Raw genomic sequence first — 14,912 nt, 5'->3', positions numbered from 1 at the left:
AGATGTCAAGAACCTGTCATGCCCTTGTGCTGCTTCTCTGTCAGGGTGAGCTCCCCCACAGCAGGAGAGTAACGTGTTATGCTCTTGTGTTGTGTTCTCTGTCAAGGTAAGCCCCGATCCCAAAGCTAGTAATGTGTCATGCCCTTGTGCTATGTCACCTTACCCCAGCTAATGTTTAGTATCAGTCCCTGTTGCTCCTATGCACTCGTGTTTGCTCCATGCAGTCCTATGGTATAATACCAGTTGTCTTATCTCAGTATTTCAATAGTGCAGTAAAAATTTTTATCTACTGAATTCCTATTCCTCACTTGCTCTTCTTAGTGCAGTCTCTTGCAAAATGGCAATTACACTTTTTACCTCACTAAAACAGAAGTTGTAGCATGGTGATTATTACGGGATAATTTTAGCACAGCTGCCTCTGAAACACTGCCATAACACACTGCACTATTACTCCCAGTCAGCGACACCATACTTGTCCCTGCCCATTCTTGGGATAGGAGAATCTCTACACATTTTACTTGTACATGGATACTACAAAGCCCGTAATACCACCAGTCTGCACTAATGGTATTTTCTATAAAGCACCCTTGTTGCCTGATGATGCCCATCGCATGGTGTCCTCATTCTGACTTGCTGCGTGGACATGATCTTTTCAGTCACTGGTTTCAGCAGGTGTCCTACCTGGTACATCCAGGAAAGAAAAATCTTCTTGTACATACTGAACAGGGAATATCATGTGCACTCGTTGAGTCATTACAGTGGCCCCTTATATAAAACTGATGTCTGTCACCAGTTTGCCAAGATGGTGAACAATGTCATCAGTGTAGTGACCTATGAAGGTGTCGCCCCAACCGTTCATGCTATGCCTACTTTTTTTTTTTTTTTTTTTTTTACAGAAGCAGAGAAAGGAGATTGCCTTCAACAATGAGGTCTGTCTAAAGAGAACAGACAGGCCCACCAGATGGCAAGGAAAGTATACTACACAGATGCCAAAGTGTAAAACCGATATCCAGTTTGTCATACACACTTCTTGTAACATGTCCTGTTTTTATTTTCTTTTTCTGTTTTAGCTCTTCTTTCTGTAGATTCTGCTGTGGTCCAGGATGTGGAGTGCTGGTGGCCACCTGCATCTGTGCCAGCCAATGTTCATGTTGCTGGGACACCAAAGCAAAATAAATTTTTTGCTGGTAGCCTCTTCTGAGGAGGGAAGGTAGAGCCTCAGCTGAGAGGGGTGCCCCTAGGTCACATGGCATTCCTTGCCTCTGGTTATGTCAGAAGTGCACCAGCAGCTGGTCTCGTGAATTTAGTAGCCTGGAGAATCTCCTTGTGCAAGGGATAGCCATGCCCATAATGTTAGTCAAGGACTAGGTGGGTTCTCCTCTGGGCTGGTAAGACAAGCCCTCTGTACTCTGCCACATCCCACATCATGGCATTCCCCTTCCTTATGTGTCATTCCACATCCCTGTTTGTAGTGCAGTTCTCCCTGAGAGCAGATGTTGTTCCTCAATCCATTCATGTCCCACCATTATTGCTCCATCCACTGCTGTCCCTGTTCTCTCCTTCCTTACAGTATTCTTCCATTACAATATTCATCTAACCTTCTTTAAAAAAAAAAGAATGGGCAAGTGTCCCACCCCAAAAATGCCCATTTACAACTCCCAAGATATCTTTTCTTCAAGTTATCCTTGTATGCATTCCCCTGACTGCTCCTTCCCCATTTCTGGCAATACAACCTCCTCCTTCCCTCACTATCCATATAATGAACAGAGTTTTACCTTTGCTGTAAAGGCCCTCTGTGGCTTGCCCACAGTACCCATGCTGTAGATAAAAGGCACTTTGTTATATGTATGAATGTGCACACGCATCAACTCACTCTTCTCATCTCGTGGGTCACATGACTACCACAATAAGTTCACTTCATTACTGTTCAGTAGCATGGCTGCTGCCAATAACACAGTTGCACTAATTTACTATGCAGTCCTTTTAATGTAATACCGGAGCTATTCTGGTCCTAACAGACAGATAAGCAGCGCTGAGATCCATCCAGCATCACACATCTTTAATATTTATCACTGAGCCATGCAACATGTTAACTTCTCTATCCTTTTATCAGATTCAGCTTTGTTTCCTCATCAGTCATACTAGTTTATAACTGAATAATACTTAAATGTTAAATAATATTAAAATACAAGCACTACTAATTCATGCTGCACTGCTTTTTTTCACTTAGAATCTAAAAATAAAATGTTACACCCCCCCCCCCCCAAAAAGCCTTCATAACAAGACAAGCAAAATGACAACTATATATGCTTCTTTTCATCCGTGACCTACCTACAATGTGCAGCTAAACAGCAGTGACAATTTTGAATTCCAGAACAAATTTCATAAACATTTTTAAAGAGGTCTCTGTAGCAAGTTTACTGCTAAAGACATACCGGTACACGATGAAGAGGAACATCCACTTGGCCTAGAAAATCATTTCTTGTCTAAAAAAAAAAAAAAAAAAAGACAAAATAAGGGGTGATGTTTTAAACTTTCTGTACATGTGTATTACACTCATACTAGTACTCAGTCATTGCAACAGACACATAATTAAACAACAAACAAAAAAAAAAACACAGCCAAGCTTGTCCTACAGGCAGATTCACCACTAAAATAAAATCAGCACTGTGAAAACTATGCAAGATTTTGTGCCACAGGACCTCTTTATGTGACCTGGCAGGAAATTTCGGCAAAGAACTCTGAAAGGACTCCTATGAGTAACACAATATACAGAAAACAAGAATATCTTAATTAATACTCCTGGTAAGCAGCAGGGGCGGCTCGTGGCATCGGTCTGCCAGACTGCAGCCCCCTCAGCAAAAAAAAAAAAAAAATACTTTTTTGTTTATTATTTTTTTTTTTACTGTCTCAGACAGTTCAGTTGACTACTCCGACTCCGCGACTCGTCTTTCAAGTTCCTGCCTCGGCGAGTACGCGCATGCGCACTTTGACCACCTCAGGTTGCGGCGGTTTTAAATAAAGACTTTTTTTTCCCTCTTTGTTTCTGCTGCAGCCCGGAGAGCAAATTAAGGCATCAGTGTGATGCCCAGCAGTCTATGCGGTTTGGAACCGCATAGAATTGGAAGGGGTTTGGACTGCGACGTCCACAGGCACGTACGTGACGTGCTTGTGCTAAATGGCTGCTGATTGGTTGTCGCTCTCTTCCCGGGCTTTATGTGCTAGGAAAAGAGCGAGAATCAAACAGTTGCAGCCAGTTTGGGTTGTGGACTGATTCGAATTGGTTCGTGATTCACAGTCTGACACAGTAAAGTGAAGGATTTGGATTTTTTTTTTTTTTTTGGCGGCCTAATATATTTTGTCAGTTAATAGCTGTGCTGGGTGCTAGCAGCTGAGGAAGAACTGAAGAAGTTAGAACTAGAGTACAGAGACTCGAGTTTTCTTCTTGGTGGTATGTGTTGTAGTATTTTTTATTGTCCCAGAAGGGAGGGTGCATTTAGTCCCTCTTAAGATCTTGATCTGATGCTTTGCATGGAAGCTGCTGTCAGGATTGTTCTACCACTTTGTGAATGACATGCAAGTTTGCAGTAAGGTGCATACTTTGGTAAGATGGGAGGAGATCAGTACAAGCAAGTAAAGTGGAGACTACAGGAGGGTGTGGCAACTTAAATTTGCTTAATTGAGAAAGCAAGAAAATGAAGACTAACTTACACAAGGCATAGAAGTATGTGAGAAATGTACAACAACTAGTGAATGTTAATGATGAGTGTAAATGCAAAGGAAAGGCACTAGTGTAGTTATTGCTAATGATTAAAAGGCATCTGTGAGGTGCAGCAAAGCAAGGTTAAAGTGTAGGAGTTTTTACTTTAATGGTCAAAGAGGTTTTATATGCAGAAAATATACTCTGTTGTTGCTCCCCAAATCACGGAGAAAGGTATGCTTTGTTTCATTCAGGGCGAACCAGCAAATACAGTCCTTTCTGTTGCTTTATGAATGCATAGGTAAAATGGACCTTAATTATTTCTATTTTGATAAGGTCTTACACAGGAATAACTAGTCTTGACTTTTTATCTCACTCACTGTCTCCCTTTTCTGTTGCTCTGTAATGGTCTTTAGCCTGTTCAGCCATAGAATTAGTACTATGAAACAGGCTCCATTAAACCAGCTTTCTTGGTGCCAGCATCCCATTCTCACAGTTGACTGCATTGCCCTTACTCAGTTTACCAAAACCCAACCAAATTGACTTATCAGCTCCTAATCCGAACAGGACCCAGTCACTGGATATGAAGGTGGATTAGGAACATATCATAGTCTAGTGGGTGTCTTATTTGTTTATTTCCAGATCCACATAGATTTAGTAATGAGGTTGACCATACATATTAATATAAGCCTTCAAAACCAAGCACTAGGCCCTTGTCAGTGCAACGAAAGATCTTCAAGCAAAACTACAGCATAACAGTATATATATGTATATGTAATGGTATTGTGCAAAGGAACAGGCACTCATCTGATGGAGGTTTTTATGGTCATCCTTACCTGATAGGAGAAAATTCACATAATAGTTTTATGAGAATTATGTGTATTGTGCCATAGAGAAGCTAGGTTTCTTTAGTATGCTTTGTCACACCATTGTCAAATGCAAACATGCTGCCTTCATAAAAGGTTGTCAGGACTGTTGGAGGCTGTTTGTTAAATGGCCCCAAAACACATGACTTTATCCACTTTTTGTTCAAGGTGACAGAACAAATGAAACTCAAACAAAGTAATATGTCAATCCTAACTGAAAGAAAATGCTATTAGTATTGATGTGTGCCTTCCTCAAGTATATTTTTGGTGGGTCGAAACCCAAATGGCCGGGCATACTTATGTGAAAGTGCTTTTCACCGAAGAAGCACTATCATGTAGGTATGCCTGTTGCCGAGGCTGTACTACAGTGCGGGTAAGGGAAAATTCCCTTTTCACCACTGTAGTGCAGTCTCGGAGGGAGAATATTAAAGTAGGGGGGTGTGGGGGGCACCCCTGTTAAAATGTTAATGCAGTGTTTTTTTTTTTTTGTAACATGCTTTAATGAAAGTGCTTTTTCGATAAAAGCCCTTTTTTTAAAGTGTGTTTGGTTGTTATGGATTCGGACGTTTGCTTATTCGATTATTATATATTTTGGTATATGCTTAATGAGAAGAGATAAAATGTGCCACTGTTGTTAGTGTTCTGCTTTGGTAGTTTGCCAAATTAAACTTAGGACAAGTCAGATAAGATGTTATAGGTTCACAGGTAAGTAAGTAGGTTAGCTGCACTTGTGAGCCATTTTAAGCCTAACCAATTACCCTTTTGGTATCTGAATTAATTAATTTGTTGTTAGACTGGCCTTATTCATCCCATGGTTGATAATTACATATCACCCTCATGAGAATAATTGGGTCGTGCCATAAATAATTTTTGGTGAACCATACAAGGGATAAAACATTTAGGATCTGCTTCTGCCCATTAGTAGTACAGGAAGCAGTTCTGAGGTAAATTGTTTGTTCTCATCCCACAGATCCAAGTTGGTAGGGATGATCTTTGATGGGCATGGATGAAGAGTCTTTTTCAGAGCAGTGGTTTTCCTCTGTGAGATAAACCTGTGCCTTCAAACTGTTCTATTAATACTGCAGAAAAGGTTTAGTTCCTTAGACTATTTCAGTAGCAATACTTTAATGACCATCAGGTAAGCTTGGCTGAGACTATAAGATGCAAGTAAGCTTTAATAAGCATACTGTTAAAGAATTGCCAACATTGAAAGCCTTTCTGCTGTTGCCATGTAGAGAATATTTAACTAGATAATGTATAAGCCTTGGGTATTGAAATGCATATGACAGTATTTGTAATAAAGGACAGGATTACATTATTTTAAGAAGCTCATTACACTTGGAGACTTCCAGTCATCTCTGCAGACTTTACCCGTAAACTAAACAGAATGCCAATCGTGTGGTCCATAACCTGTACAGTAATCATTATAAGCAATGTATCTTGAGCTTATTTCTTGTTTGCTTTTCATTTTTTACTTTGATCATGTTTTCCCCATGAAACAAGTAGATAGTTGTCAGGCAGCAGGTCTTTTCTTGGATAAGGAACATGTTTACAAGTGGGGGCATCAGAGATTTCTACTTTCAGCATGTTACTTGATACTTTAATAAAGCTGAATATAAATTATAATTAGAACTGCAGTGCAAGAAGTGGTTTGAGTTGAGTGCTGCTTGTTTTTCTTGTACTTGATTTTGACTGGCATTCCATTAATGTATTTAAAAAGTAATTTATTTTTTCATGCCTCACAACCTTTTTGTTTCCATCTAGATATTAAGTAAGCTGTCATGCAGCCAATGCATTGAAATATTTTTATTTGTCTACACTTCATTTTGTCGTGATTGGACTCTCATAATGACGGTTTGGCACCCACGGCAGTGTATTTAGTTAGTTTTTGTGGTTTTGAGCATAGCTCCTCCCCTTTCTAGTTGGCCAAACCCCTTCCCATTGACCCCACCCATTCAGCTGTCTCCTGCAGCCCCCCTTTGATTTTAAGTCACCAGCCGCCACTGGTAAGCAGTATCTACGTTTAAGCAGAGACCAAGCAACAAGTTACAGAACATTAAATTAACTGACTAAAGGTATTCAGCCACACAAACTCCCATCTCAGGAAACATCCATATTTTGAAAGCTACTTTTATTTGTACAGCTGATGTGGTCTGGAAGAACAGCCTTCAAACTGGGACAGAACAGCCTTGCCAAAAACAGTGAACATTTAGAAATATTCTATTATAAATAAAACTGAAAAACACAGTGACAGAAACATTTTTCTTGGTTTGACTACACTGCTAAATGGTATCTTGGTTACTGTTTTGAAATATGTTTTTCAGACTGTACAACAGATACATACTTTTCTAAACTAATACATATTTTAACATAGTGGAAATAGGTCTGAACAAGGATATAGTGTTCTTTTCCCAGTACAATGTTTAAAATGCCATAATTCACTAGAAATGTCATCAAATCAATTTAATCAGAGCGTAGGAAAACATGTTTATCTTGAAAGCATGCTTAAAACTATGGAAAGGTGGTAACTCTTGACAAGATTCAGTAAATCAATAGGCTCTAACAATACGTTACTTGCAACTGATTGTATAATGCAATGTAAGCAAATTCAGCTTTTCTCTGTGGGCCTCCGCTTAAAATGGGTATTACCCAGTTGGACTTTCCCGGTACATAAAGACAAATAAATAAACTCGGGGCCATCTTCTGTTTATGCTACGCAACCTTGACAGGAACAATACATAGCTCAGACCATTTAGGAAATGCTGAGCCAAAGGCTCAGCAGTCCTGCTGGTTAGATTTGCATACTAAGTTTTCTGGGGCAACATACAAGTTGTGTGTGCAGCAAACATAACAGCTGTTACTGCATTCACACTGTGCAACAGCAAGTTCAGGCTGCAAATATCACAATGTATTTCAATATGAATAAAAAACATTAACAAGTCATATGCCATACTCTAGACTCACTGCAACAAGAAGCTGCAAGGGTTGACAGCACACCAAGAAACTCAGCTTCTGCATGCCTTATCAACTCATTACTTACTTATGAGGGTTTGATTTGGAACCCTCTTTCTAAATAATACATTCTGATTAAGCAGAGTTTAGACAGTTCATTCCATGGTAACACAAAGGTTTTATGAATCATAGATACATCCTTTGTACAGTAGTAACTACACTGAATACACATAATTATTTATAATTTTGGTTAGAAAGAGAATGTAGAAAGTTAACACAACCTTTGACTGAGTTCACACACAACATATGTTCTTTTTGTTAATATAACCATCTATATTAATTTGCAAGCTATACTGCTCATTCTTGAGAAAAAGGTTAATAAACTGTATGATACAATTATATGCTGTTAATAGACTTTTAGACATTTGTACTACATGCCCTGATAAAATACAGCTGTGTGAATATACTCATTATTAGATGTCAGAACAACAGGATAGCTGCAGAAAGAAATCATAACGGGATTGGGAAATGGAAATAGCTGAAGTGGATACCAGTCCCCCAGTCTGACTCTTTTTGTACAGTTGGATGTTCCTACGGATTAGAAGATGTTATACTGTACTATGGCCATTTCAGGCAGCCAGCTATAAAGGAGGAAGAAGCAATATAAGCCCCGTTCTGTTCTTCAATTAGTGCAAAGGAAACAAGTACCAAATGTCAGAATATCAACAAATGCTCTATGGGAGGAGTGAGGAAGACTTCAATGCTTAATGCAAAATAAGCAAAACCAGACTGAGTAATGAGGAGTGTGAATGAAGAGATTATGAAATGAGCAGGTGAACGAGAGTAGCACCGCTGGAACTGAATTCATCATCAAGTCTTGGCGAGTACCTTCACATGGTGAAGCCCGTTTTCACAAATCCTCATGAAGATAACTCTGATATATAGATTGTATATTATATGAGGTTCAAAGGGGGATATTTCAGGTTAAGTCTGTCATCACTGCTTTCTTGTCTTGCCCTTAACCCATTAAGCTGTCCAATTAACAGAGTAGGCCATGGTTACAATTTCACTCCCAGAAAACAACCAAGTTTAAATACTTCTCACCTACTTTTTGCGGATGACCTAAAACTGTATCGTTTATCAGATAAGGAGTTGAAAGCACACCTGCAAGTGGTTAAAACTTTCTCAGATGATATAAGAATGTCATTTGGTCTTGAAAAATGTGCAAAAGTAATGTTTAAAGCAGGGAAGCTTCAGCACCAAGAAAATATCAATCTGGGACATGAATGTGATATAAAAGGACTTGAATAGGAAGACTGTATAAATATATGGGAATTAATGAAGGATCGGCAATAAAAAAATTAACAAATGCAAACAAAACTCAGTAAGGAACCCTTTAGAAGAGTAAAACTAATATTGAAAGCACTCCTGACATTTAGGAGCAAAGTCCAAGTATACACCGATTTACTCTTCTTGTTCTAACTTTCAGTTTTCGTGGGATTGACTGGCCCCAAAAGGTATTGGATCAGCTGGACATGAAAACAAGAAAAATGCTTCATGCTTATCAAATGATATACAAAAATCAGTGTATACCAAGATTATATATTCCTCATTCTAAAGGAAGTATGGGCCTCCTCAAAATTGATTATATGTATAGAGCTACAGTTGTGGGACTGCATAGAAATCTGCTGACCTCATGAGATCTAAACATAGTGAAAGTTTTAAATCATGAGGAAAAAGTCGTCTAAGATGGCTTCCCTGCTTAGTTTAGCAGAGGCATATCGGTGTCAAGTGGGAATGGAAATAAACCAGAAGCAGGCAAAAATCTGGCAGCAACTGAATGTGTCAAAAAACAAAAAAAAAATATAAAGAGAAGGATCCGATGAGAAGGAAAAAATATGGAAAAGGCCCAGATATTGTCGCAAGTTCAGAGATCCTTGAACAACCTCATGTCGATCGGGATTTGACACATGAATAGTTAAGGAGAGTTGAATTCAAACCAAAACATAAACGGTTAATAATGTGGCCCAGGACAGAGGACTATGTACATGGTGGTTTACAATGTCCATTAAACATGTGGGAGAAACAGACAAATACAGGTTCTGTAAAACGGAAATGGAAAGTCACACATATACTTCTCAACCTCTTAGTGCAAGAAATCCGAACAAAGCCCTGACAAAATGGGGGAAGAAACACCCAAAAACAGCTACAGATTTTAAATGCTGCTCTTGTAAACTTAGAAAGTTGCTACAGTAACAGGGTTTGTGTTAACATACATTTTCTGAAAGATTTGAAGTCTGAAACGCAAATATATGTCATTATTTGGTGACTTCAGTTCTCAGATCATCCCAGTGATTTTCCAGAAAAACACTCATTTTTATGGGGAACAGACCAAAAACATGAGGCAAAAATCTGGACAGTTGAGAGGCATGGTCACACGTGTTATTGTTGAGTGTGATACATTCATGGCAGAGGGCCTGTATACTGAAAGGCATAATAATTTGGCAAGAATGTTGCACTGGGAATTGTTCAAATACTACAATATTGAAGTATCTGAGAAGCATTATAAACATGAGCCAGAAATCATTACAAAGAATGATGAAGTTTATATCACATGGGATCACCCATTGCAAACAGATCAGAAAAAAATATACAAAAAAAAACAAAAAAAAAAAACAGATATTGTAGTCCATGAAAAGATGAAAAAAGTAGCATTGATCATTGAAATTGCTATGCCCAGTGATTACAGTGGCTTATGTACAGAAAGACACAAAGTCATAAAATACCAAGATTTGCACACAGAAACAAGAACAATGTGGAAGGATACCCAGACAGTTCCAATTGTAGTAGAAGCAATTTTGGTCTCAAAAAAAAAAATTTTAAAGTTATATTTAGACATGCTACCAGTACATGCAACTCTGTATGAACTGCAGAGGGAGTCAGTTATGGGCACATTGCAGGTGCTGTGAACAGCACTTTTGGCTAACATTAAAGATTGAAACAATACTAAACTCATGAACTTTAATCATACTCTGACCAAGGAATTGGCTCCATTTCTGTCATGGTATCAGAAACCCAAAAGACTTGGAGAAATTAGAGTAAAAACAAAATACCTTATCTATACAACAATAAAGCACAAGGGTGTGTGCATGGTACAGATATTACTAACTACATACTGAGGGTGTTGTATAACATTAGACCTAAAGGTGCGTGCCTTGCAATATGTGGCTGTGTGGTACTGTCTTGCACACATCCTCTTGCTTTATTACATTTTTAAAATTTGCATCTGTATTTTTTGCAATTTGAACTTAACATTTAGTAGTTTATGTATGGTAGTTATATGTTTTGTATTGTATTTTAATGGAAAATAGCTCATCCACTCACTTTAACTAACTGATAGCTGTGCAGGGTTACAAGCTCTTTGAATGTATGGGATTTTGATCAGAAACTTTCAGGATAATCATCTAAAGGACTGTCCTGTCAAATTCCATGATACTGCACGTTCCAGTTTATTACACAGTGCCTCAACTGACTTCTGGCAGGTGAATGAGTCCACATAAGGAGATTGGCATATCAGTATCACAGTGCTTCATAAACACATGCACTGCTTTCCAGGTAACACAGCCTCAAGAGTAATCATTACGTAGACAACTCCAAGAACTTAAAGGCGCATATATGCAAGCAATGATGGTCCCCAGTCACTTCTTCATTTTTAAATAGATTGATCATAGGCTTGCTGTGCCCTAAAAAGTATTCACAAGGGTAAATCAGTCTGGAAGCAACTCCCAAGAACTTAAAAAAAATATTTAAGCTGTAATGGTCTCCCACCCCCATCAATTTTCTTAAATGAGTTCAGGTGACAGCATTATTTGCTGCCTTTATTTAACTATGACGCTATGGTATGTTTATGTGCTTTATTTTTATTTTAATATGCTTTTGTATTCATGAAGTGCTTTACTTTTCCATATTATTAGCTTCAGACCTAACCTCTTAGATTAAGCAATCTGGCAAATTCCTTCTCCTAAATCGTGTGTATATGTAATTTGACTCTTAGATTAGAGTGGTCTGCTTTCTGTTGCTATGGTGACTGTTTTAGTCATAGGTATTTATTAGGCTATTGATCTGTGATAGTCTTAAGAAGCCTAGCTACACATTCCCATGGCAATTATTTGACCTTATTTTTGGCAATATGAATTTTCAAAGACAGGCCACACAAGTATATGTTGGGTACTTACATGCTTCCTCTATCCATGAGGGCCATTAGTGCTAAAACAGGGGTGAGTCTGTGGTTACCCATCCATTCTTTCAAGTTACATTTGAAGAGAGTAAAAGAAATACTCTGATGTGGGGGGAAGCCAGTTACATATAAGCAGTAGTCTCTGAAATCATCCTCTGGCATGTTCTGTTAATCTTGCAAAAGAGACTGAGGTCCCTTGAGTGAGTCTTTATGATACCACTGGACTTCCAAAAGTGTAATAGTTCTGACGGAAGTGGGTCAGTTGAGGTTCTATACAAAAGGCAGAGGTTGCCTGTATGATACTGAGATGAGAGAAGGCTTTGTGACAGTCTGCATAGTTTTTATGGCTTAAGTTCTTAGTATTTTAGTAAGAAAGTGTTGTGGTCATTTAACTGTGACAAGTGTTTGGACAAGTACATACAGAAAGGGGCATTATACTCAATGATCACCTAGTGAGTGCTGTATACAGAGGAATAATTATGTCCCTGGATCTGGATGCCAAACCCTTTGATATAAGCTGTACGATGAAAAAGGACTTCCTTATAACAGTGGATATGTGGTGATCAAAGGACATATTATGGTAAACAAGTTCCCAGACCTCACAACTACTGGATCAGTTTTCAGAAGGGTGTTGTCAGTGTACTAATTACAAAGGGAATCATGCTTGTTGACGGACATGGTTATACACTTCCAGGCATTTTGTTTCAGTTTAAACTATTTGTTTGCGGCAGACTCTCTTGTAGGATAATGGTGTCCTGTACGGAGTTTTTAATGGCACCAATTTACAGTCATCTATCATAATCTATTAACAATAGCTATAACCACTGAGAAGTAAATGCCAAACACGTGTGGGGGCACTCCACTAGTAGCACATCTTGTGCAGGAGGGACAGCCACCCACCCTTTCTTCCTGTCTTTATTTGTGAGAGAGTCTGCTATTCAATGAGTTACACAGGGGTTCATATTTAGCTGGAAGTGTTTAAATTTGATGCCTGAGTTGAGACAGTGCTGAATACATTTGTAAGGCCAGACGGGCAGTGTGCATTGATTTGCTGTTGTCCTTTGCCTCAGTGACTTTTTCGAAGAAGTCAACCAGAATAAGTAGGCAGGAGCTGCCCTTGATTAATCCAAACTAGGCTGAGTCAAGAGTATGCAGATCAGCTATATACCTGTTTATTAGTTCCACAATGATTCTTTCTATAAAGATGAGGCTGATGAGGCTGTGCAAGCCTGTGGGTCTATAATAACCCAGGTCTGTTGTAGCCCCATATTTGAGCAGCAAAATGACTGTTTTGAGGCTAATGTTGAACAGGCTCTGTTGAAGGTTCAAGTTTGCCAGTATGCAGCCTATTATGTTATCCAGCCCCACAGACATTGTGTTCTTGGCCTTAGACAGTGTCTTGAAAATGTGTTCTTGGGTTCTTGGAGATTTGTGGAGAGGGGGTAGATGTGAGAATACTGGAGGGGAGAGGTGGTGAAGCTGGAGCCGAAGTAGTTTGCTAGTAGACTGACTATGTCAGTGGCGGAGTCAGAATAGAAACGGATGGGGGTGCTAATGCTGACCAAACATGAATGTCAGTAGACAACTGGTATTACAAAGTCACACTTCCAGGTACACTCCCCTCATTTTCTTATCATGTAATGCATACTTAAAAATACACATATAAATCTGTTAAAAGTGAATTGCAGAACGCAAGCAAATTTTATTCAGACAATAACAGTATAAGAAGAATTCATAAGTTTAGTCCAAGACCATGGCTCTTATTTATCTTGCCTCGCTACACCACTTGGATAATTTGTGTTTTTTTTCCATCGTTTTAGCACTCTGTCATATTTGAAGGCAGCACTGAATTAACTGAATTAAGCCATGGCATTCTAAATACTCGGGGATGCATTTCAGAGCTTTTTTTTCCCCAATATTTTAACCCAATGATGACCTGAAAAATTCTTGACGAAAGAAATTCAATCTTATTTTCTTTCAAGGAAGAAATAAGTTACAGCGAAGGTTTAATATTTAAAGCTGACAAAACAGTTCTTCAGCTTCAAAGCTGACAAAAACAATATTTCACAATAAAACAAGACGACAAATAATTAAAAAGATACATAAATTATACCTGGAAATAACACCTGTTTTCCCATCCTCCTAAAAGTAGTCATTGGTACCCGTCTGGTATTACATTGGGAAGAAAGTAAATGACTAAATGGCCACAATCACATATTTCAAGTTGTTGCTTCTTATAGTAACACAGCTTGCCTCTTTACCCCTACCCACAAAAGACAGCCATCTTCTTGATACTCCTCTGATGCCAGACTGGGATACAGACGAATAAACAAAATGCCAAAGTAATATGTTTTAATTTGATACTTTCAGATATACATACACATCATACCTCCTTACCCTTATTCCCCAAACGGTCACTTCTAGACATATTTCTTCAGCACACACATAGACATGTCTGATATCGGACTCTGAGGAAAGTGAAAAAAAATTACCGTAATAATGTATTCCAATATACTTTCCTAGACAATGTAATGACCAAGGACAAGCTACTGTGACCAGTTAAGCAATCCTCTGATTTCATAGGTTCATAGATTCATAGATTAGTACTAGGCTAACTGCCATTGTGAGCCATTTTAAGCTTAGCCAATTATCCCTTGTGAGACTCAAACCCTGCACCTTGTGTTTGTAAGGCAAACACCTTAACCATTAGGCCACACTCCCAAACAAAAAAATCTTGTTCATAAGTGAATACCTGGCTAACTGCCCTAGCCAATAACTTAAGGTCAGACTCAAACCCTGTACCTTGTGTCTATAAGGTGATGACTCTAACCATTATGCCAAATACAACCTTTCTGTGAGGAAAGTTAAAGAAATATGACCACAAGGTCTCTAGCCTCCACTTAAATCTGTGGTAACCTTTTGTGCATAACTCTGAGAAGGACTGGGTGTAGACTAGGCCAGGCATAGCGCAGAGGTACAAAGATGGGACCCTCCCTTGCTAAGCCTGTGTCAAAATCCCTGTGTATAGTGGAGGACGATGGGGCACCAGGCCCCAGATGATCTGAATCTGATGCATTTTCTGCCTTATTTTTGAAAAATAATTACTTTTTGCTATCCAATATTGTGTGTCTCCACTGATAAAATTGGAGGTATTATT

General features: G+C 38.7%; 1 protein-coding gene across 1 annotated transcript in view; it reads right to left on the bottom strand.

Moving 5' to 3' along the window:
* NEDD4 (NEDD4 E3 ubiquitin protein ligase) overlaps positions 1 to 14,912 on the bottom strand; it is a 1,779,469-nt gene that overhangs the window by 1,097,686 nt on the left and 666,871 nt on the right. Inside the window, exon 2 of the mRNA XM_044078965.1 lies at positions 2,436 to 2,486. Within this exon, the coding sequence (XP_043934900.1) occupies positions 2,436 to 2,486 (51 nt within the window). The remainder of the gene's footprint in view (positions 1 to 2,435; positions 2,487 to 14,912) is intronic.

Source organism: Protopterus annectens, chromosome 7.part1, assembly GCF_019279795.1.
Source record: "Protopterus annectens isolate FY-2018-M chromosome 7.part1, PAN1.0, whole genome shotgun sequence".
Lineage (NCBI taxonomy): Eukaryota > Metazoa > Chordata > Ceratodontiformes > Protopteridae > Protopterus > Protopterus annectens.
The sequence above is the reverse complement of the archived record's forward strand: the minus strand, read 5'-3'. Positions and strand labels throughout refer to the sequence as shown.